Source organism: Grampus griseus (assembly GCF_964374135.1).
Source record: "Grampus griseus genome assembly, chromosome: X".
Taxonomy (NCBI): Eukaryota; Metazoa; Chordata; class Mammalia; order Artiodactyla; family Delphinidae; genus Grampus; species Grampus griseus.
The window spans coordinates 15,652,443-15,676,607 of NC_138999.1; the positions used below are offsets into that span (position 1 = coordinate 15,652,443).

Sequence of the window (24,165 nt, forward strand, 5' to 3'; positions counted from 1 at the left end):
GAGGAGAAAACTGAGGCACCTAGAGACTATGTACAATCCAAGGGTGCCCAGCTCCCAGCAGCAATGTGGGGATCTGACTGCTTGCCCGGCTGACCCCAGAGTGCCTGGGGCAGAAAGGGCTGGGGGCCCCGGAAGCGGTCAAAGCCAGGTTCGATGCCTTAAGGCAGCCGCTGCCTCTGCCTCGCTTCCAATTTGTCAGAGGCTCACCATCTGGTCAAGGTCTCTAGGGTGGCAGGGCCCACATTAAAACAGACACTCTGGTTAAGAGCTTTGCAGTTTCCAAAGCACTAACCACATTTCTTCTAAATTGAAATGGACCCTTAGAGAAAGTGGAGCAGGACATGGCCTCCCGGCTTTAGCTGGGGAGCTAAGGGCCACCTAGGGGCCGGCTGAGGGCCACGCTCGGAGCACTGTTAGTCTAGCCCCGAGCTCTGTGCCCACCCGAGGCCTGGCGCCTGCCTGTACGGCGCGTCTGGTTCTTAAGTAGGCTGGAATGCATCCCCTGCAATAGCTGTCTCCGTATCTGCCGTCCAAGTCTTGTGTAATCCAAGAAAATGAGAGGCTGTCTTCTGAGGTAAATTTGTAAATGAAATGCAATATTCTTTGCCCAGATCTAGGTAAACATGGAGACTTGAAACACAGGCTTTAGTCCTGATCTAACGCAGGAGAATTTATGAAATTCACAAGCCTTTTGAGCCTCCGTTTCCCCATCTGTAAAATCCTGGTGCTAAGAATGGTCATCTAACTAAGCAAATGTACGGGGGTGAAAGTGTGTTCTTTTCCAATGTCTGAGGGATGTGCTACTCGACCAGATGTTCAGTTTAAATGTCTGCCGCCTTCCTCTATCTTTCCAACATACCTGGGGCTTACCAGCTGTTAAGACCCGCCAGAGTCTTGCCTATTCCCGAGAGGACTCAGAGCCAATCCTGTTGGCCTCACCTATTCCCACCACCATTCCCCTGACCACGGCCTCCAAGCGGGAGCAGCTCTCTTCCTCCCGATGACTCACTACATTTCTTGCTTGCTTGCTTTCTCCATTGTGCCTTTTTTAGCTTCAGAAAAAGAAATGTGTCAAATTTAAAACTCAGCACAGCGCAGCTATTTAAAGTGCAGAGGAAGCAGCCTTTGAATGGCTTGCAGAATGTGAAGCCTTTAGAGCCTAGAAGGCCTCAGCCACCCCATTCTTCCTCGTGCTTTCTGAGGCCCGACTTGAAAGGCAGCTGGGCTCTTGTGGATGGCAGAGAAGAGGTCTGATGTCCCCTGGGTTGGGGACGGGGAGAAACTTCTTCAGGGGTGGGGACAGCAGGAGACTGCAAGCCTGGGCGGAGCCCTGGGGACCAAGTGCAGCCACTGTTCCCTTTGCGGCCCCTTGCTCTGCACAGGACTTGCAGCCCCGGCACAGGAAGTGTGGCAGGCGGTGGCCGGCCGATGGCTGGGCGCACGCGTGTGTATGTTTGCTTGAAAATGATCTAAGGACGACACGGGGTTTTAGGCCTGAGAGGGAGAGGAGGGTTGAGGAAGGGAACAGGAATAGTTTTCCTCTGTCATTCAGTCATTCGATCACCTCCATTTTCCAGCTCCAGGAGGAGCTTGTCTGCTTCTCAAGTGGGGTGGAAGGAAGTTAAATCACCTTGGGCACTTGCCCCTTTCGTCTCACCCTCCCAGAGACACAGTCTCTCCAAACCTGCTGCGAAATGAACCCTTCTCTCCTCTGCCCCTGCGTCCCTGTGGAGCCGATCTCTGGAAGGGTTGGCATTCCTCTGTCCCAAACCCCCCAGTGATTTGGGACAAAAGCCAAGGTCTACACTCCTCCCCTTGATGGTAGCAGTCTGCACCCTCTGGCCTCCTTCCTGTTCCAAAGACATGTGAGGTGCATTCCTGCCTCGGGGCCTTTGCACTGGTTGTTCCCTCGATCTGGCGCATATTCCCCTAGTTTCCCCTAAGTTCAGGCCCTCACTTCCTCCAGGTCTCTGATCAAATCCTGCCTTATCAGGGGTCTTGTCTACTCATCCCATATGACAGTCCCCGCTGCCCCCAGGCCTCCCTGCCCTCTTTGTCTGCTTTAATCTTGTCCAGCCTCTTGTCATCCCAACACATTATGTATCTAATTGCTCATTCGTTTACGATCTGGGCCAGGAGAGGAAGGAGGACTTGGGGGTTGGCTTCTCAGCCCTCTTGGCCGAGTTACATGGAGACAGGGAGATGGGCTTGGCCCCGTGCCCTCCCCTGCACCCCACCCCCCACCCCCCTCCCCCGCGCTGGGTTCGGACAGCTATAGGCCGAGGTCCAGTACATTCTTGAGAAGCTCCTGCCCCGTCACCCAGAACATTTTGCAGGTGGGTATCTTACTCATCCGTGACCTGCTCGGGGAGGGAGGCCCATCGCACCCAGGGGAGGGTTTGGGGCTGCCCTTTCTTCTTCCTGTGTCGTCATTGTCGAGAAAACAGAGTGGTCCTGGTGGAGGGCTGGTGAGTTTACTCTGCAGATTCCCCACTGGCCCCGTGCTCAGAGTGGACCCTTTGCTCTGGGCTCTTGATTTGATCCCCCTCCCACGGTTGACCTGCTTATTTTGTCTCTTGCCTTTAGTAGGCGTGCGCTGCTGTGTCCCAGCCTGCTGAGCACAGCGCCAGCCGCAGAAATGTGTGCTGACGGCACAAAAGCCATCTCTGGTCTCAGGGGACCTGGGGACAGAAGCGTGTGTGTGTGTGTGATCACCGTAGCACATGTCAGCTCGCTGCTTTAGGGGATGAAAAGCCCAGAGACCTTTCTGGAGACTCGGGCTGCAAGGTCAACTCAGGCTCCAGTGCTCTGCACCGCCGGGGCCGCCAAGCCTGGCTTCATCTCCGGCACAGAGACCGCCTCGGCGCCTGCTGGGCCGTTTTTCACTCCAGATGGAGCTCTGTGGTTAATGAGGGGGAGAGCACTTCGGGGGAGCTGCCACGGAGGGAGGGAGGGAGGGAGGGAGGGAGGGAGGGGAGCGCCAGAGGCCGACTCGCCTCCGCGGCTGGGCTCTCTGGAGCTCAGGAGACAGTGGCTCGGACGCTTGTGAGAATTCAGGGATGGAACCTCGGTGACAGCTGGGGGAATTTATTCACACTGTCAGGACACAGGCTTACACTTCGAATCAGTTCCAACTCTTTATTTTTAAATCCCCCAGCTGGCTAAAGACTTAGAAGGAAAGATGAGACAATCATTTGCGTCTTGTCCCAGATGGGCTGTCACTCAGAGGGTCCAGGAAAAGGCTACCAGGGCTGGGCTGGTATGCCGGTAGCTTTGCAACAGCTCCTTGGAAGCTGAGTGGCAGGAGGTGGTCTGCTGTGCAGTCCGGGTAGCAGCAGCTACCCAGCCCCTATGACTTAGAAACATTTCTACAGGCAGAGAGAAGCTGTGATTGGTCCAGCTTGAGCCCAGAGGGGGCACTGGCTGCCTGCTGTGCACACCCTCTTCACTCCCACTGACCAAGCCTCGCCAAAGGGCAGACCCCAGGAGAGCACATGTCCTGCGTCTCTGGACAGAGGAATACAAGCCAAGGGTCCTGGCTGTGGTGGACGCTTAGTTTTAGATGCTCAGCATCGGAACGCCCTTCCTGGGTCTGGGGGGGGTGGTCCCCCATGTTATGAAGCCGGCCCCGCTGCCGCTCGAGGAGGAGGAAGTCTCAGATGCTGGCTTTTCCAACTTCCCTCTCAGCTGACAGCCCCGCCCCAGCTGATGGAACACACCTGCCGGAGTCTGACTTGACGGCTAGTGACTGTATGAAACCTACTCTGTTGACAGGTGGCAGCCTCTACATTTAAAATAGTTTCTGAAAGAGAGGAGGCGGTGGTCCTCGTGACATTGGTCAGCGTTGGGGGCATCTGTGGTGTAAGCTCCAGGGCGTGAGCCCGGTGACCTGGGGCCTTGTTCTTGGCTGGGGAGTCGCCAAGTCTAGTGATCATGTGACTTATCCAATATCCTTTAAGAAACGTGTTTCCTACCCAGCTAGAGTTGCTGTCTGTAATTTGCAACTAACACAGCGGTGAAAGGTGACACAGAGGCCGTGAGAGAATAGAGCCAGTGACTATGAATTCTCCTTGGCAAGTCTATCCTGGGCTTGTATCTGGAAAGGTCTTTCAAAAAGGAAAACTGGAAGGCGTAACCATTGCCCCGTGCCCATTTCAGAAGTAGCTCGGGGCCACACCCTTAGCCCACCAGCTGGAGGCATCTGGCGGCCACCCCGCTGAGACAGGTCAGAAACACTCAGGATTGAGGGCCGACGCATGGCTGTCCTGGTGGAGCGGTGCTAGGAATGCTTCCATGGGACGCTGGACAACGTGCCTCCTTAGAGGTGTTCTCAAACGACAGGCGTTTCTTCATCCCGCCACGCTGGTCCGTATTGTGGGCAGAGTGACGCCTGGGTAATACTGTAATAGGCCCCCAGTAAGTGCCTTCTTGAGCAATTCATTTTTCAGAATAGCTGACATACTGCAACAAGACAGAGGGAGGAATCACGTGACTTCAGAGTTCAATGGTTACGATGATGCCAGTCCTTCTAAGAAGGCATTTTTGCCAAAATTGCACATATGTTCCTTAAAAACATACACAGTTGTTTTCTGATGGAATTTTTCCCTCTCCCAAACTATCAAACACTGTGTGCATTGGGTTTGAGAATTAGTCTCTCTTGCGGTTTCAGGGGTCTTGTTCCTCAGAGAGTTCTCTTGGTAACTTAAGGATACGGCTTCTCCTAAATGGCTTTGAGGGAACAAGGGCACACTGGGCTCTAAGAAGGTGGCAGTGTGTCTTTACCTTCCCCTCACAAGCAGAGTTATCAGTGGCCAAGTCCGGGAGAACAGAAGGCATTCTGGGAACATGCGAAGTGCAGAGCTGTACAGAACAGATGGCAGGGACTTCAAAAGCATAAGAGTCACCTTGAAAGATGATGGCGCCAAGGGAGGGGGTGGGAGGCTTTTGTACCTTTTGACAAGGAAGCAGGGAAGACAAAAGCGATTTGCCAGACTCCCGCGCAAGTCAACAGAACTGAGAGATGCTCTGCTGTAATTTACATCAAGGGAGGCCGAGCCACCTGTCTTCTTGTCCAGAAATAAATGGCATCCATCAACTGACGAACTTGTTTCTCTTGCCTCCTGATCTTCTGGTCTTTTTTCTTTCTTTTTTTACATAAGGAGCATTTATATCCTCTCTATCCAGGCAGCTATTGCGTAACGATCTCTCCTTTTATTCGCCGCACCTCAGGGGAGTTGCAGAGGCTCTGACCTCCGGACTGATGTCCACTGGGGAGATGCTGGCTTGACCGGACAGCCTCCTGGCTCCCCCAGCCCAGCCTGGGTTGCTACTGGGCATATCTGGCTTCCTGTGACTGGAATTCAAGTTGATTAGTTTTGTTACTCCTTAGCTGCAGAAAAGGGTTTACCAAGAAATGAAATGAAAATGCTCGGTGGCCCGGCACCCTCTTAAACAGAGCTCTCTTATTTCTGCACATCTGCCATACAATCATCATCAGTATTTTAACCCCAAGGCCCTGCAAAATCCAGAACTGCTTTCTATAACATTCAAGTTCTTCTTTTTTCCTATAAAATGTATGCATGTATTTATTTATTATTTTTGGCTCTGTGGGGTCTTCGTTGCTGCCCAGCCCCAAGGTGCCAGGGGCTCCTGGTATGGAAACCTGGGCCCATCCGCAGAGGCCAGGATGGTGGCAGGACACGCCTCTCCCATCCCCCTCGAACATCTGTTCCTCTTCTTGGTGGTGTGGGCCTCAGCTGCTCGTGAAAGGGATCAAGCCTCAGAAGGCTGTTCTTCTTTGAAGCTGACAGCTTGGTGCCTGTGGAAATGTGGTACTATTTCAGGATTTCATTTCAAAGAGGTTTCAAAAGAGTGAATCGAAGGCTCAGTTGAATTGCTTATTATGGCTCTTCTCCTGGCCACCCGCGTCTCGGTTGGTGAGCCCAAACACAGCATCTGCGACTTTGCGCGTCATCCACAGGCAGGTGATCGTTCTAAATTAGCACCTGGCTCATTCTGGAGGGCTGTAACTCTTCTCGAGCCTTTGCCCAAGAAGCAACCGGGCCTTTAGCGGCTTGTACCTTTCTTACATTATCTGTGTTTGAAATGATCCACCAGGGAGTCTATCTGGTGAATGACATGAGTCTTGTTTATGTCAAGCATGTCTTAAAGACACCAGAAATAAAGGCCATGAAAACGCGACTATGAAACGTGGGTGGCTGTGACCCCCCTGGACCCGCCGAGGCAAATGAGAGCAAACTGGCTTCCAAGGGAAGACAGGGCACAAACAGGAAGGCTCCGGGCACTGCGGGGGGCTCGGGGCACGGCGCCAGGCCACCCACACTGTCTCCGGGATCTGCCATGCTGATGGCAGGGCTCTGGGCCGTCCCTACCTTCCCAGCCCAGCCCTCGTCCAGCTCCCTCACACCCCCCCCACCACACTAAAGCCTGGTCATCTGTTCACACTGGCTTTCCTGCGCAGGCTGAGGGCCTTGAGCACCGAGTCACAGACAGAGCATCTCACACGTGCCGATGAATGACAGAAGGAACCATCTAGTAATCTGAGGAGAAAGGTTTGACATACCGACAGTAATAGGAAGGGGAGGGGATGTGGGAGTCCACTGGAGCAGAAATTGAGAGAGATTTTGGGCACTGTTCTTTTTTTTTTCTTTAGCGGTACACAGGCCTCTCACTGCTGTGGCCTCTCCCGTTGCGGAGCACCGGCTCCCTACGCGCAGGCTCAGCGGCCATGGCTCACGGGCGCAGCCGCTCTGCGGCATGTGGGATCTTCCCGGACTGGGGCACGAACCCGTGTCCCCTGAATCGGCAGGCGGACTCTCAACCACTGCGCCACCAGGGAAGCCCCTGGGCACTTTTCTTTATGTAACTACTCTGTACCTCAGCAAGGAAAATATTATGGTTTCAAACAAATATGAAGCCAAGGCACTGACGTCCCGTGTAGACAGCGCCTGTGCACCACCGAGCGGGTAAGTGAGCCAAGACTCGTGTTCCAGACTCTCTCCCCCAGGGGCAACTACGAAGTGTTTGGCTTGGACTGAAGTGAGGCTCTTTAGCAGGAACCCTCCCTGCCTTTCCTCTGCTTCAAGAATACTGGTCAGTGCCGCATCCCGACTCTGGGGGGCACTGGGCACCTTGCTGTCCTCTCAAAGCAGCCTGAGCATCGGCTTTCTCCACCTTCACGCAAACTTCCACGCAAAGATCCAATGGCCAAGTTTCCATTTCAGAGGCAGAGTCATCACCAATCTAAGCCATCACCCTCAACCAGCCAGAGCGCACCACGAGGCCACCAGGTGACTGTCCTTCAGAGTCCATTATCCACAGAAACGGTTTTCCCTGTTGTGTGTCATGCCCAGCCCCCATCCCCGTAAGACACCTGGAGAGAAACTCCATCCATCAGGACCTTGGCAAGGAAAGACTGGCGAGGCCCTGCCCCATCAGGATTTGTCCTCACGCCTCTGCAAGCAAGGCCTCCAGCTACACCCCACCTGAGAGCCTTAAGGCAAAAGTGCTGCTGTGAGAAGGGCTTGAGGCCCCAGCCTGGCCCTGCCGCAGAGGGAAGCATTGAAGAGGGAGCACGGCACGCACTTCTGTGGCGTCTGGTGCTGCAGACTCAGCACGTGGCTCCCCCAGAACACGGTGGGCGTGCCGCTCCCTGCCGGCCGCCACCCCACGACGGGGGCGGGGGCACAGGCCTTCCAGAGGGACTCCCTGCCCATGCCAGCCCCAAAACAACAGTTGGCCCAGCTAGAAGAAGGGTTGGCTTCTCCTCTGCCTTGCTTCTTTTTGGTTAGATTCTGGAAGATGATGTGGGATATTTTCATAAGGCAGGAGAAATCCCTAACTCACGGGTGGCCAAGATAAAATCCTTGAAGACCATGAGCCAAAGTCAAGTGGGAGCAATTTTCTAAATGTTGGTGAAGGAGAACCGTCATGCAAAGGTAGCTGCCAGTAAGACAGCAACAAGCCGAGGAGGAAAGCAAGGCACGAGACAGCCACACCTCTGCACGATGAGTTGTTCTATTTGCTACACATTTTGACCCACAGACAGACTGTACCGTTAAGATGTGCCCCTGGCCAAGGTCCGCAGCTGCTGGAAGGATCTTTTCATCTGGAAGATGTATCACCAGCTCATTGAGCCTGTTCGGCAACTCTGCGAAAGCCAGTTTAAGCTGCCTTCTCACTTCACTCTGCACTCACAAGAGGAGACCAACTTCCGATACCTCCTCAGACTCCAGGAGACCAGATGCTGTGACAAACTTCCCAGCAAAATGAATGTAAGAAGATGATCCCAGGGCGCTCCTCGGGGGCGGGCACAGGATTCTGCGGCTTGGACGTATACTGCTTTCAGGTGTGTTACTGCCACCTCCTCCCTGCCAGGGCTGCTGATGGGAAATGCTTTTGTGACAGCACAGGGGATCTTGGGCTCAGAGCGCCGAGGCCCTACTGCATGTGGCAGCCTGAATTGGGCAGCAATTCCTGCAGGTGAGAAGCCACCGCCTTCGTTAGGTAGGTCATTGTCCCGTAAGCCCCGCTGGGAGCACTGTCGTAAAAGAAGTGGCAAATGCCCGTGGCTTGGTCCTTCTCCAGCGTGTCCGTGGCACCGATCGACATCTGCAGCAGGAAAGGGCAGAGGCAACACGTGAGCAGAGCTGGCGCTACCGGCCTAACGGGGGGACAGATGGCCTCTGCTCTGGGCACCGTGTCCCCACCCGCCCGAGTTGGCAGCACATCACTGATTCTAGGATGGGAGGACGGCTTCTTCTAGCTCGACTTTGGTGCAGGCTAAGTGGCTGGTTTACTTGGGGCCAGACATGTCACGAGGCTGGTGCTGGCACTAGAACCTATGCTGAAATGGGCCTGTCCATCTCCAAAGGTCTTTAGATCTCCCAGTGGCCACTGTGCCATTTTCAAACCAAATGGTTGACATTTTCCCACCATCTGTGATGACATTATCTTTGTTCAAGAATATTTCCTGTTGGTCACAGGATCTCCAGCCTCGACAGAGATAAATGCCAGCCAAGCCGGCTGCAGTGCCGCGTCCCCACCTTGGCTCTGGGCACACCCACCTGGTCCTGCAGGAACAGCTGGTTGGCCGTGTGCACGATCTGGTCCACATGGATGATGCCCCCAATGCTGTTCATCTCCGTGTCCGAGAGCAGCGTCAGCACCATGATGGCCTCCACCAGCAGCTGCCGGTACTCAGGCTGCGGCACTCGGTTCAGCACCGACTCAACGTGGACAGCAAACTTGATCTCCTGTGGGGTCATCTGCCAAAGGGACCAGCAGGGGGTCACGAGTGAAGCGAGCACAGACACAGTCCTGTCACCCACGCTGCCCACAGCACCCAGTGGCTCAGCGTAAACGCTGCCTCCTCTCCGGCCACTTTGCTAATTCTGCCCACAGGAATCCTCTGGGGCAGGAAGCTGAGAGCTCTGCCCTGGGCATCAGTCAGTCAGCCTGGTCCTAGCATTAGTCACCTATCCCACTGGACTGCGACTTCCAGGGGCAGGGCCGTTTCTTATTTCTCTTTCTTCATTATTCCTTGTGGTGCACAGCATGGTGCCTTGGGTGGTGTAAAAACTAAAAGATCAATTTTTTAAAAGAATGAATGGGGGAAAGAAACCAGGGAAGATGACTGTTCTCTGCCGTGGGTCCCATAAGCATGGCGAGCAACTTTGCTCTTCTCTTAAGAGAGTTTTCAGAAACAAATCTAAAGATGTCGACAGTCCAGACATACTCTTTCTGAGGGGAAAGAGAAAAGATGATGCAACAAATGTGGGGAAAAAAACTTTGCAAAACTTGAGGGTTAAGTGTCTAGAAAGATCGGATCTACAAATGCCCTGTATGTAACAAGCTTGAAAGAAGGGCGAGTGGTCAGAGTCCAAGAAATAAAGCACTTAGTGAAAACTCACGGTGTTTGGGTTTTTCCCATCCTACCTCTCGCGTCGTCGAGGATGGGAGCACATAACCGTCGATGGACAGACCGTGACACTGGAGGCAGAACACGCATTTCACATTTCAGTCAGATTCCAGAACGTGATTAAAAACGGCGCGCACACGCTCAAGTCGCTCTGCCCTGGAAGCCAGCACGAGGACTGGCACACGCCAGACTGTCGGAGTTATTTTTAGAGGGCTTGTTCTCACTGCCCACAGGCTGTGTTTTTCGATGGAACCAGCAGGCATCGTTCAGATCTCACCCGAACAACGCCCCAGGGAGCTGCCGGGTCCTCCTCTGTGGGAGCTCCGAGTTTCACTTGGCAACCCGGCCCTGGCGGCTGAGAGGCCCCCTTTGGTGCCAGATAAAGGGAGATGTGCATGTTTCCTGCTGGCGAAGTGATACTTCTATGCCTTTGCAGGCATCTATTTTTGAGATTTCTATAATAAGCACCAATCACAAAAGACTAGAGCACATGCACGCACACGCACACCCGTGTATATAAATAACCAGCGCTGGCTCAATACAAAATGCTGCTTTTTCATAATAAAAGCATCTTGGTATGAAGCCGGTGGAAGCCCGGCCCCAGGAACAGTTCTGGGCTCACAGGCTGCCTCCTGACTCCCTGTGCCCTGGAGACAGCAGCTGCACCGCCTCCGTCCCAGGTGGGCTGAGGATGCAGCGGCAGCAAACGCTCCTTCCTCCTGACAAGAGGCCTCTTCGGGCCCTGCCCCCACGTGGGGACCGGAGTTCAGCTGTGAGGACAGGGACCCCTCTGACCTCTCCATGCCCAGCTCCACGAGGAGGACCTCACAGGGGACATAACGCAGCCGAAAGGGGCTGCAGTACGGGGTCTTAGGGATGCCTCTTCTCTCCTCGCCTCTTCTACTGTGAAATGAGCTAACAAAAATAGTTTAGGGAAAAACTCGGTCCTGCCTGTGGTTCTTGGTTTGCACAGAAGCTTCTAATGGAGGCAGACAGTCCCTCTGGTGGGGCCCAGGGAGACACCGGGACGCTCTGAGGCTGATGAGGGAGCGAGACAGGAGGCGGGGGCAGGGACCAAGGGGCGTGGCTCCTGCGGCTGTTCTGGGTCAGCCGGGTTACGGCGTTTCATCCAGAGCTCTCCCTGCCTTCTCTGGTTCTTGCCTACCTTCCGACTTCTCTGCGTTCCTAAATTACGTCAAAGGTGGCCCCCCACAACCTGGGCTGCCACCTTATCTATCTTGTTGGGTTTCCAGCCAGTGTTTCTCAACCAGTGGCAATTTGCCTCCCGGAGGACACTCGGCAATGTCTGGGGACATTTTGGTTGTCACACTTGGGGGGGGGTGCTACCAGCATCTAGCGGGTAGAGACCAGGGATGTCGCTTAACATCCCACAATGCACAGGGCAGCCCCGGAAGTGAGAATTACCCAGCCCCAAATGTCAATGGTGCCGAGGGGGGAGAAACCCTGCTCTAGGCCGTGAGCTACCTAAGGTTGGGGCTTATGCGCCTGTTCTGCAGCCGCCTGCTACCTGTAGGTGCCAGCACGCCTCAGCACCAGTGCCTATGGAATGCAGCACAGTGGCCAAGCTCACCTTCTGAAGGATCTGCCACACCTTCTGGTAAAATCCCACGGGGACTCTGTTGATGGCCCCGTCCAGCCTTCTCCTGCGCAGCCACTGGCCCTGCTGCTCCCCCCAGCCGATGTGATGCCCACCTGAGTCTGACGATGACGTGCCCGTGGGTGAGGATGGGGTGCTGGACCTCTGCAAGACAGAAAAGGTGCGGCCTTCAGAAGCCTCACAGCCGGCACCCCCTGGCAGTGCTGGTCACCGAGAGGGCGGCTCCGTAAACCAGTCAACACCACCAGCTGGATTCACTCCTTCCTGCCCCGGTTCGTTTACTAAGCTCCTTCCGTGCACTCTTCCCAGCCCCCAAGAGGAAGTACAGCATAAGAAGCCCCTGACCCAACGGAGAGGCCGAGCAGGTCAGGGGGTGGGCTCTGGGGGGGCTGCAAATCCCGACTCCACATCGGCTGCTCCAGTCTCTAACTTGCCGCGAGCACGCTCAGCCTCATCTGAGCAGTGGGGCACAGGTGCGCACCCCGAGTGCAGATGCGGGAAACCCTGGGAGCACGCCCGGCCGTGGGGTCGGCAGGCACTGCTGCTGGAGGGCTTGGGGAGGTCTCGGACCTGGAGGAGGTGACTCCTCGGGTGCCGCAGCCCACGGAGACCAACGCCACAGTGACCACTTTCCTCCTGTGGTGCCGCGGAGAGTGGTGGTCACTCCCCTGCAGTGCAGCTGCCACGAGAACACAACACAGCGCAGGGCAAGGCTCTGGAGCCCTGGAAGGAGGGAAGGCTGGAACCCACGTTTGTGGCGGGGCCTCAGGGGCTATGGTATTTCCACCTTCCTTTTCAATCGCTTTCTACTTTGCCTGTTCTCAGCACGGCACTTTATCCTAATTTGGGGCGATGACCACCTCCGAGCCAGGAGCCTTTGCTGAGGCAGGAGGGGTATCACCTCCTGCCCACCTCCTCCCCGAGGCTGGATTTATTCCGGCCTCCACGAGGGAAGCGCTGGGGCAGGGCCAGCAGTTTTGCTTCTGCCTCGGGAGCCACAGGCCCGCCCACGACTGCGGAGGCAGCTCTGAGAGGCTCCCAGTGGGGCCTGAGACCAGGCCTGAAAGCGGTTCCCTCAGCGGTGGCCTCCCTGCGGCAAAGCTCACACCTGCTTTCTTCCCGTGGATGGATTCTCACCCCTTGGCCTCTGGGTCGGGGAAGGGATAACCTTCATCCTTACACATTATCTCTGTTCTGGACTACCTGGCACTTTCGTTTCTCAGTGTGCAACGTCAAATTTAAAGGTTTAAAATGCAATCCCAATGTCAAGCAGGCCAGCAGGGCAGGAGTCTTCTTGGAGCGCACTGAGACTTCATCGGATGTTATTTTGAAAAGGCTGTTAGGCTGGGTTATTCCATTGGGCTCATTACTGCCATTTAAATACGGCAACAATTAGATACAAATAAAAGTAATTACAGCCACGCTCATCAATGACTCAGCTGGTTTTCTGCCTCTAGTTTCGCAAGGAGGATTCAGACTCGCCTCTGCAATGAGAACACTTCCTAGCCTTCCATCTCAGCTGCGGCCTCAAGCCAAGCGGGGGGGGGGGGGGCATTCTGCGTACAAAGTGCCAATCAGCACGTGCTGGCAGTGGTTCACTCCCATGACTCAACGGAAAGGCACATAACCACTGCCTCGAAAGTTCCAGAAGCTCCTGGGAATTGGTGAGAAAAGTGCTCCTCAGTCATACCCCACCGAGGAGCATAAGCAGAGAGCTCAAGATGGAAAAACAGAGCTCAGTTCCACAGGTTCTCGGCTTTCTTTCTAGCCTCTACTCATAATCATAGTCAAGTGGAAACACTTAAACCTGTTCACATCTTCGGAAGTGAGGGAGGTGGTGGGAGCACGAGAAGGGCAACGAGAGGATTCAGACACCATAAACGAGAAGGAGGTGGCGAAGGGGACAATGGCTGGGACACACTGTTTACCACAGACTTGGAGGAGTGTGCGCTGCCGGATGGGGCCTGGCTCACAGAAAAGAGCTACAAAACAAAGAGAGTCCACTCAGTCATGTGCAATGACACCAAAGGATGCACGCAGAGAGAAGGAACATAGAACAGCCTCAGAAACAGCCAAGGAAGGAAGAGGCAGAGGATGCGGGTGGCCACAAGTTCTCACTCACCCCCCCAGGCAGATGGCCTGCAGAGCAGCGGGCAGAGCTCTGGGCTCGCGCAATAGAGGTCCCGGGAAATGCTTTCTCTGAGTGTGGAGTGTTCCCATATCTAGTCAGATGTGGAGGGTGCCTCATCAAGTTAGCACACGACTTATTTTCCAAACTCCCAGCCATGAAATGCTAATCTTTTATGTTAATTTTGGAAAGAGGATAATATACTTCTTTGATATAAGTGGCCAAATACAAAACTTGTACTGGCTAACTGAATCTAAACCCATCAAAGAAAAAAGGTGATCATTTTGTCCCCGTAATATGTAAGGACGGCACTAAATGGAGACGGAAGGAACCACCCATATTCAGCCACAGTCAGCGGCCATCGGGATGTAGGTAACAAGAGGGACAGTGCCACCTAGTGGTGGGCAAAGGAAGATGTTTGGAAAATCTGTTCCTTACTTGGAAAGAGCATAAATTCGAATGAGACAGCATGGACGTTTTTCCCTGGGACAACACAGAGAATCCGCGTGTCAGTATGTGACTCCTCTGAGCTCTCTCACAGAGACATTAAATCATTAGGAAAGGGGCTCTGATCTTCTGGATGGAGGAGGCGAAGGAAGTATGTCACAAGGGTGACATAAAAGAACAGTATCCTTACATTTTCTTTTCCTTCCAGGGTTAAATTCCCCCAGGCAATCTAGGGACAGGAAGTAGCAGTATTCTTTCTACTGCTATAATCAATGACCACAATCTATTTGTCCCTATTTCTTCCCTTTTTTTGAACAGAAACTCCTGCCGAGGCAGAACCCGGGACCATCCCTTTCACATAGCCTCCTGTAAAATCCAAGTTTGATACATGGATTTGTTTAAAGGCGCAGGGCTCTCCTGCTTTCAAGTCCAGTGCTCTGCCTGTCCCCAGGGCTGCCTCCCACAGCCTGCAGAGTCCCCTCCACCCAAGCATGTTGGACGGGCAGAACCGTTCTCCACCCACTCAGACTCTCTGTACTCACAGCCTTGCTTTCCCCATTCAAGCCAGAAAGAACATGAAGCACAGTAAAGGAGGAAACAAGACAAAGATGTTTCACCTGTTCATCAGCACTAAATCGCCTAGTCATCTGAAAGTAAAAATACATCAGAAGATAAGCAAAAACCAGTTTCAAATCAAGGATGCCTTACTACTTCTATCACCCTCTAGATTGTCCAAGGAAGTGTTGCTCCAGCTGCAGGGTGTGACCCTCAGTGCCTCACAGACTCAATCTACTGAGTCATCATTTGAAATGGAGAAGAAAATCCGAGTGTGTCTCTCACTGCAGGTCACAGTCAGAAGGAAAGAAACTATTTCCTACTGTAGATCACTGTCAAGTCCTACCACAGTAACCGGCACATTAGGACTGAAAGGCTGTTGACTTGCCGTCCTGTGGGATCAGTTGAGAAGGAACTTACTGTGAATTAAATAAAGGTGAGCACAAAAGAGACACCTGTGGATGGTGGAAAATAAAGGTGTCTCTGTTTCACCTGAAGGACACATTTGATGGAGAGATGATTCAGTTACCTTTTGCGCGACTCTACTTTTTAAATGGCTGTGATCCATTTGAATGACTAGTTCTCGGGCAACAGGCAAACACGGGGAAGGGTATTTTCCAGAATGCTCGCATAACACCTTAACGTTAAGGATGAGCATGTGGTGGGTGCACGTGAGTGGCTCTGGGATGTCTGGGCACAGGGTGTGTTCAGATTCCAGGACAGAAGGGATGGCACGTCCTTTACAAAGCAGGCTGTACCCTGCATGCCTTGGGTTTCTATCACTTTCTGACTTGAGCCCAGATAGGAAAACCACTTCTTTCCTGGCGCCGAGAGCTCTTCTTACCTGTTTCATCTCACTCCTCAGCCTGTTGATGCCACTCCTCTCGGTTTTGGTGACTCCAGTATGTCCCACCTCATGGATGGAGATGGCAGGGCTGGATGTGGAGGAATGGATAGGCCGCACTGGAGAGGAAACACACACATCGTTCTTAGAAACGATATTTTGTCCACCCTGAGAGGAATGCATGCATGTGCTTATTTTTTTAATTAATTATTTTATTTTATTTATTTTGTTTTTGGCTGCGTTGGGTCTTTGTTGTTGCGCGTGGGCTTTTCTCTGGTTGTGGTGAGCGGGGGCTACTCTACTCTTCGTTGCGGTGCACAGGCTTCTCATTGCAGTGGCTTCTCTTGTTGCAGAGCACGGGCTCTAGGCGCGCAGCCTTCAGAAGCTGTGGCTCACGGGGTCTAGAGCGCAGGCTCAGTAGTTGTGGCGCACGGGCTTAGTTGCTGTGCGGCATGTGGGATCTTCCCGGGCCAGGGCTCGAACCCGTGTCCCCTGCATTGGCAGGTGGATTCTTAACCACTGCGCCACCAGGGAAGCCCGCATGTGCTTATTTTTATCCGCGTCTCTCTCTCCCACTCGACCATGCACTCCATTAGAGGTGGCCGTGTCTGCCCTGGCCAGCGCTCTGTTTCCAGCACCTGGGGCAGCGCCTGCTACACAGCACAGGCTCAATATGTGTTTGAGTGGATGAGTGACAGAGTGAACATCACTTAAGCAGCATGCAGAAAACACTGAGTGGCCAGGAAACTCTTCAATGATTTGGATATGTCTTTTAAAATAATTTTTTACTTCTCCAAATGCACCCCCTTCCTTGCAGAAAACTGAGACCACCTAATTAAGGTCCAGCCTTGGGGCCGGAGAGGGAAGTCCTGGGAGAACAAGCCGACCAAAGGCTGGAGGTGGCGAAGACACACAGAAGGGGCAGGGAGGATCCGTCACCTGGCTCCACTCTGCTGCCCGCCCTGCCCCCACTAACCGGTTCTCCACGGTGTGCTCACAACGATCATTCTTAAAGGCACGTGTGACCATGTCACTGTCCACCTCGAATCCTTCTTCAGGTTAAAGCCTCACAGGGGCACACAAAGCCCTACCGACTTGAGCCCACCCGCCGCTCTTAGCTGTCCCCTCCAGGCCAGCCACTCAGCACTGGGCATTGCACAGGCGGCTCCCTCCTGGCCTGCCTGCTCCCCTCTGCCAGGTGCGTCCTCTCCTTCTGAAGGCCCGACTCTAAGGTCATTTCCTCGGGCAGCATCCTCTGCGTGCCCTGCCTTCCCACCCACCCCACCCCCGAAGCCATGGGAGTAGGGCACTGCCCAGAGGAGTAGAGACAAATAAGGAGCCAAAGGACAGCACAGAGGGAGGACCCACAAAGGAGACACGACGATTAGCCAGAGAGGGAGGAGGGACACTGGGAGAGTGGAAAACGGAACCCAAAGGGGTCTGGGAAGCTACAGTGGGGCCTGTATAGAGTGGGCATTAGCTGAAAATACTCATCTCCGACATCTCAGGATGTAATAAAAATTCTAAGACTATTTGAGTTTCCTGATTTATAAAAATTGAACAATTACAAAGGACAATTAACAAATGATGCTGTACGCAAAAAGACAGGACCTCTTCTGGCCTTGCTTGCAATTAGACATGTTTATGGTTTCAAGTGACATTACTCTGTTTAATAACAATTTTTAGTAATTATCTGTGTCAAACCACATATATTATTTTGATGAGCAGAACACATTAAATATTAATCTTACATATTTACATTTCAAGGACTGTGCATTTGAAAGAACTGAAAATTACTTTTGGAAAAGGATCTTGACCATTCCTCAGGAAAGGAGAAAACCCACCAAAACACACCTGATCGCACGATGCCGGTTTGGTTGCCTGCTGGTGCCCACTCTAAAGAAAAGATCCGAAGTACCCAATGTCCTTATTAAATAAAAAGAATGACAGCCCACACTGCATTTCTTTGGCTTGATGAAACAAATTCACCAATGTGTCTGCAAATCATTTCACCTTATTATGAGGAGGGTAAATGATAATTGCTTCAATTATAATTAGGGAGCATTTGAGAACAGAATTCCACCAGGACTTGGGCGATTATATTTCCTAGCACTGCAAACAGGGTTCCGGTACAGATAAAAAGTGAGAGAGAGCAAGAAGGGGACGAGGCAAACTCACTCAGCAAGAAGGTGCTGTGAGGCTGCAGAGGGCTTTTATCTGGGCCCATGAAGGGTGATGGGGGTCTAACTGAAAACCAACCCACACTAAAGGTGGGGCCCTCAGGTGCTTGGAAAAGACAGCCCTTGCATGCTGACACCTTGGTCACCTCACCTGCTCCTAACCCCTGTGCACAAGTGACAGTGCCTGGACCAACTGCAGAAGGAGGGAGGCCGCAGGCCAGGGTGTGCACCACGCCCACATGGGACCGCAGCTCTCCCAGCCAGCCGACGAGGGGTCACAAAGCCCTACAAGTCACAACCTTAAACCTAGAACTCTGTCCATCTCAGTGAAGTAGGAACCTGCTACCCAAACATTATGTCCCGAATCGCGATTACTGGTGTTGATCTGTATAGAAATGAAGCAGTTCCAGGCCACGCTGGACACGTCAGTCCAGCCCTCTCTGACCCCCTCCCCTCAGTAAGATGGGCATTTACTTACCGCTTCTTTCAACACCAAACTCCTTTCCACTTAAAATATGGTGTAGGAGATTTTTCATATCGAAAGGGCTGAGGTTCATCAAACTTTCAGAAGCTTCTTCTCCTAAAAACAAACATCGTGTAAGTGTCCCGACACAGGCCTGGTGGCAGGGGAAGGTAGAGTGGCGTGGGCGTGGGGTGGTGGTGGAGACAAAGGGTACTGTGGGAGGTCTCCCTGCTCAGGATCACCTCTCTACTGCTTCAGGACTGAAAGGTACCGATCCTTGGTGATTCTAAATGCTGCTATTTAAGTTGTATATTTTCTTAACTCAGACGCATAATTTTTCTCACTGTAATAACCCCCAATGTTGGAATGCCCCTTGCAGTTGATTTACATATTTAAATTGGTAGGATTTCTCCCAGCAGAGGTTTTATGAAATGGGGGGTGACATCTTACCACAAGGAGAAACAGTGAGGAACTCAGATGTCAGGAGCAGAGCAGAAGATTCTAGTACCTCATTTTCCCTAACCTATGAAATTCAACACCCTGTGCTGGTTGGTTTGGCGGAAGTTACATCTAAACGAGAGAATCTGGTGAAGCCGTGAGCCCACCCAAAGGCTCAGAAGCCCTGGTTCCAGAATACTTGAGCAGGGCTCCCCAGGGGCGGGTGGGTGCAGGAGCTGTGGGAGCCGCGCGTGAGAATCGCACCTGAACAGTTCAGGCTCCGCGCCAGCTCCGTGGCCATCACCTGAATGATGAGTCCAATCCGGAGTCTGAGCATCTCCACGAAGAGGCTGGGCTGTGCCCTGACATACATCGCCAGGTAAACCACAATCTCCTGACACAGACAGACGTGGAGACAGGGCTTCAGAGACTGGCTGGTGGCGGAGAAGCCCCTGCTGCCCCGAGACAGCCCTGCCCCTCCGTGGCCAGCTGACCTGTGTGAGCACGGCGATGCTGATGTCCTGCCCGCTGGCTTCGTAGATGAGTTCTGTGAGCTCCTCGGGGGGAAGAGGCCTAGGAAGGAGCGTCAGGACACAAACACCACGAAAGATGCCTCCTAGTCCTCTATGGAATATCCTCATTTTCCTGCTGGAAGTGCTCGAGTGACAGTGTCTATAAAAAGCCTCTCTTCCTGAATGGTGGACAGCACTGATGTTTTCCCCCCAGGTACCGCCCCCAAACCTGAGGCCCCAGGTTGAAAACTTACGCGGAGATGGTCTTCTCCCGGGGTTCTGGCGGCAGGCCCACCGTGAGCTGCTTCTGGTGCGACAGCAGGTCCGTGCAGGCCTGCACGTTTAGGAAAAGGGGGAGGGGGAGGGAGATTAGCAAAGCCGGTGGGGAAGGACCACTGCCAATAAGATCATAAATTTACCTTTACAAACTTCATGACCCATGCTGCTATTTATTTGAAAATTCATACACAGACCCCAGACTGAGCAACCCAGCCAGAGTTGGGTCCCCGTGATCTTTGTCCCCAAAATGTGGTCCCAGGCCTGGCTCTGCAGGGCCTATTAGTGGGTATTTTATGCTCACCCCCTGTAGCAAACACACTGGATTCCCTGATATTCCATAAGGAGGATGAGTTGCTATGAGTCCTAAAATACTGATGTTAAGAGTTAATGACCATATTATAGTCCTAAGTTGCCAGTTTCCCCATTATTCACATATAATAAATACCATCACCTTACTAAAACAGTGAACTTGGGGACTTCCCTAGTGGCACAGTGGTTAAGAATCCGCCTGCCAATGCAGGGGACACGGGTTCGAGCCCTGGGCCGGGAAGATCCCACATGCCACGGAGCAACTAAGCCCGTGCGCCACAACTACTGAGCCTGCGCTCTAGAGCTCGTGAGCCACACCTACTGAGCCCACGCGCCATAACTACTGAAGCCTGCGTGCCTAGAGCCCATGCTCTGCAACAAGAGAAGCCACCGCAATGAGAAGCCCGCGCACCACAATGAAGAGTAGCCCCCGCTCGCCACAACTGGAGAGAGCCCATGTGCAGCAATGAAGACCCAATGCAGCCATAAAATAAATAAATGAATGAATGAATGGGGAAAAAAAAGAACCTGAATGTCATAGAAAGCAATTCTGGATTTTGCAGGGCCTTGGGGTTAAAATACTGATGATGATTGTATTACAGATGTGCGGAGATAAGAGAGCTCTGTTTAAGAGGGTGCAGGGCCACAGAGCATTTTCATTTCATTTCTTGGTAAACCCTTTTCTGCAGCTAAGGAGTAACAAAACTAATCAACTTGAATTTCATTTCCTCTGCCTGTCTTCCAAGAGCAGTGGGAGGTCAGGACAGAAGGCCCAGCTCCGTCTGTATATTAAACAACGTGTTTCCTTTACAAATGAAGGTGCTTGCCTCCAGCTTTCCTAATAGGAAGACGGCACCGGGCTAGAGAAGACAAACAGACACCCTTCACGTGCATGGTGGTTCTGACCTCAGCCAGGACTTCCACTTTCTTCTTGAGTAGGCCAGAGATGTAGCGGATCAGACCCCACTCCTGGTTCAAGCCGGCTTTTCCATAGAGCTCACTGAGGAGGTTGTGAACAGTGACCCCGTGCTGTCCAGAGAGATTTGTGTCCCAGCTGGGACCCCTGTCAAGACATGGAAAACCCCAGAAGTATGGCCCAGAACGTTTCAAGGCCAGATTCTCTTACAATAGAGCTCACTTGGCAGGGAGGGGAATGAATCACCACGCATTCTGCCAAGTGCCTGGGGGCTTCCCAGTGCCTTTGAGTCTCACCGAGAGGGCTGCGTCGTCTTCTGTCTATTTGAAACAGAAGCCTAACATCAGGAAATGATGAGATCCTGGCCTCACCCAGCCTTCTCATCTTGGGAGGGCAACACTAGTAGGTAGAGAAGGGGATGGGAGTCTGTTCACGGTGAGTCTGGGTAGCTTGGGTGACTATGACCATGATGTGGCTTGTTGGAAGGCCAAGAAGCCTAGGACAAAGAGCAAGGAGAAGAGAGAAAGCTCAACCTAGTGAAGACCACCCACTTACTTTATTACATACAGAATGTACAGAATGTCCGCTTGGTCCTGTAGGTTCGAACAGTCTTTCAGCTGCTCAGCCAGCTTCTCACAGTCTATGTTGCCGTGGTCATCTCTGGGAAACTGGAAGTCATCTTCGGGGGCCTGTCCATACAAAAGCCAGAAAGCAGGGGAGGGGGGCTGAGCATGCCAACTTCCAGAAGACCAGGAAGTGACACACCAACCCGGTCTTGGAACTCTGCTGCTGTGCTATGCTACAGGTTTTCATTGTATCTTTTGGGGCTTTTTGTTTATATTCCTGATTGGTGAATCATTGTGTTAGTGGATGTTTGCAGGAGACTGAACTGAACAGGTTAAAATATGTGTAAATTTTATTTATGTAAAGGTCAAAAACAGGCAAAACCAACCCCTGGTGTTAGAATTCATGCTAGCAGTTACCTTTCGAGTGGAGGGGGAGGAAGCGACCGGGAGGGACACAAAGGGCGCTTGTTACGCACACGGGTCTGTTGGCTCAGTGATAATTCATTGAGCTCTATACTTATATTTTATATACTTTTCTCTATATATGTTAAACTTCAATAAAATGTTTTTTGAAGGCAAAACACACACAAAAAATATGTGAGTTTTAAACAACCTAAAATTGTGGTTAGGTTAAAATAGTCTCCAACAGACGCTGAATCTTTCTGATAAAATCAAAGGGAACTTTGGATAAAATAACAAATTATGGGAACTAGTGGGGAACACCCTGGGATTTTATTCTCCAGAGGAATCTTTTTCTGGTTTTGTGCCCTGCTCCACAAGTAGCCCGGCTTTGGCTGGCTGGCACAGCTAGGACGGGGCTGGTAGCGAGCTAGCTCATTTCCTCTAATGTGACACAGATTCTGATGAGTAGGCAGAATGTCAGTAGCCATCTCCTACACGCAAAATATAAAGGTTTGCATCAAATTCAGTGTGCATACCGACACAAACCAGAAGCCAGACAACTAAGTGAGTGGGTGCACATCAAAACCCAGAACTTCTAATCCTGAAAGTTCTAGATACCAAGAAATGTGCTCTTTTGAGTTCAACCATTTAAAAGAGTTCTTGGGGCTACACCAGCACCAAAGAACATCACACTTTTTGAAAAAGTGATTCTAAATACTTTACCTTTTTTAGGAGTGGCTGAGGACAATCAACAAGATTCAGCGATTTACGGTGGGCACTTAGGACTTTAGTTGGCAAAGCCATGGGAACAACTAGAAAACAAACGAATAAAGAGAAAGCTCTTCGGAGCAGGAGGAAGGCTAAAATACTTCTTTTAAGAGGTACGGTGGCTACTCCCTATTCAGTACAAACCAAGTAAGAAATGATTACTTACTTAGTTTCACTGATTTCAAAAAGAATTTTTCATGTGGCCACATCATGTGCTAACTCTGGAAATAAGAAATGAGCAGGACACACACAGATCTTGCTTTAAGGAGCTGAATTCCACTTTTCTCTCTTAGAATTCAGGGAAAACTACATAGCATCTAGGACTGGAAGGAGACTTAGAAATGATTGAGTCCAGCTTCTTTTTCTTTCAGATGTGGAAACTGAGAACCAGAGAGGGTTTGTCCAAGGTTTGTCCAATGACCTTGTCATTTGCCCAAGGTCACTGGCCTTCTCATAATCGAGGTGTACCAGCTTCCTGTCCACTGTGTGTTTCACTTTGCCACTGCTGGGTGTTAGCGCTTCTGTTTTTTTAACCACCTAATTAATTAATTAATTTTGGGGGCTGCGCTGTGCAGCTTGCAGGATCTTATTAGTTCCCTGACCAGGGACTGAACCTGGGCCCCAGCAGTGAAAGCACCGAGTCCTAACCACTGGACCATCAGGGAATTCCCCTTTTAACCACCTTTAGATGTTATCAGTATTTATTCATTAAGCCATCTCTGTCTGCCAGGGTATGTCATATCACCTTGGGAAAACAGGAAGCTTTCCAGGTAAAGATGAGGTATATTTAAAAGGCATTTATAGGGCTTCCCTGGTGGCACAGTGGTTAAGAATCCACCTGCCAATGCAGGGGACATGGGTTCAAGCCCTGGTCCGGGAAGATCCCACATGCCGCGGAGCAGCTAAGCCCGTGCGCCACAACTACTGAGCCTGCGCTCTACGGCCCACGAGCCACAACTACTGAGCCTGCGTGCTGCAACTACTGAAGCCCACATGCCTAGAGCCCATGCTCTGCAACAAGAGAAGCCACCACAATGAGAAGCCCACGCACCGCAATGAAGAGTAGCCCCTGCTTGCCGCAACTAGAGAAAGCACGTACACAGCAACAAAGACCCAACACAGCCAAAAATTAAAAATAAATAAATTTTAAAATAAATAAATAGAAGGCATTTATAGACCTTCAGGTAACACTAGTGGATTAAACATAAGTTTTAGTTTCTCTTAAACCCCCACTAACACTACAAAAAATAATAATTTTTAAAAAGGCAAATCCTAAAGAATAGGGAAGCAGGAGAGAAGACAATAGTAACATTTTGGAAGTGGGAAAGCTGAAGGATGAAAACATTTAGTGGACACAAGGCAACCAAACCCAAGACTGCAGTGGGGAAAAGCAAGAACCAGTCAGATTTCTAACAGAGAATCCTCAGAAGTCTAAGGAGCTTGCTGCTCCATGGACCTCTAGAACTTGGGGGTCCAGAGAGGGTAACCATAAGAAGGAAGATGGAGAAGAAGGTGTGTGAGAGGCAGTGAGCTCCCTAGATGCCTTGTGCAACTCCACACAGCTTGGCAACTGCCTTGCTCACCCTGATAGAAGGCTAGAAGGTCTCTCTGAAGAGGGTAAAAAAGGGGTGGTATGTGTGTCTCTGGAGGGGATGCTGACCCACATGTCTGAAGGTGTGGGTACATTCCTTGGGGGAATAAATGACTGTATAGCTCGAGGCAATCAGACCCTTACAGGTTAGAAAGGAGATTGCAAAGGAGATCGCAGAACATCTCTGGGAAATCTGCCCTGCCTTCACC

General features: G+C 51.9%; 1 protein-coding gene across 3 annotated transcripts in view; it reads right to left on the reverse strand.

The window, feature by feature from the left end:
* Positions 1-7,649: 7,649 nt before the first annotated feature.
* PHKA2 (phosphorylase kinase regulatory subunit alpha 2) overlaps positions 7,650-24,165 on the reverse strand; it is an 81,724-nt gene continuing 65,208 nt past the window's right edge. Inside the window, exons 20-33 of one of the 3 annotated variants that reach the window (XM_082681077.1) lie at positions 22,321-22,409; positions 21,185-21,318; positions 20,620-20,776; positions 19,380-19,459; positions 19,108-19,186; positions 18,878-19,007; positions 18,191-18,292; positions 15,533-15,651; positions 14,751-14,780; positions 13,487-13,540; positions 11,532-11,702; positions 9,958-10,011; positions 9,087-9,287; positions 7,650-8,631 (exon numbers count right to left, since the gene is read on the reverse strand). In XM_082681077.1, the coding sequence (XP_082537203.1) occupies positions 8,461-8,631; positions 9,087-9,287; positions 9,958-10,011; positions 11,532-11,702; positions 13,487-13,540; positions 14,751-14,780; positions 15,533-15,651; positions 18,191-18,292; positions 18,878-19,007; positions 19,108-19,186; positions 19,380-19,459; positions 20,620-20,776; positions 21,185-21,318; positions 22,321-22,409 (1,571 nt within the window). In that variant the 3' untranslated portion in view covers positions 7,650-8,460. Of the gene's footprint in view, positions 8,632-9,086; positions 9,288-9,957; positions 10,012-11,531; positions 11,703-13,486; positions 13,541-14,750; positions 14,781-15,532; positions 15,652-18,190; positions 18,293-18,877; positions 19,008-19,107; positions 19,187-19,379; positions 19,460-20,619; positions 20,777-21,184; positions 21,319-22,320; positions 22,410-24,165 lie in introns of those variants that run through there. The other 2 variants (XM_082681078.1, XM_082681079.1) reach the window with 2 other exon arrangements.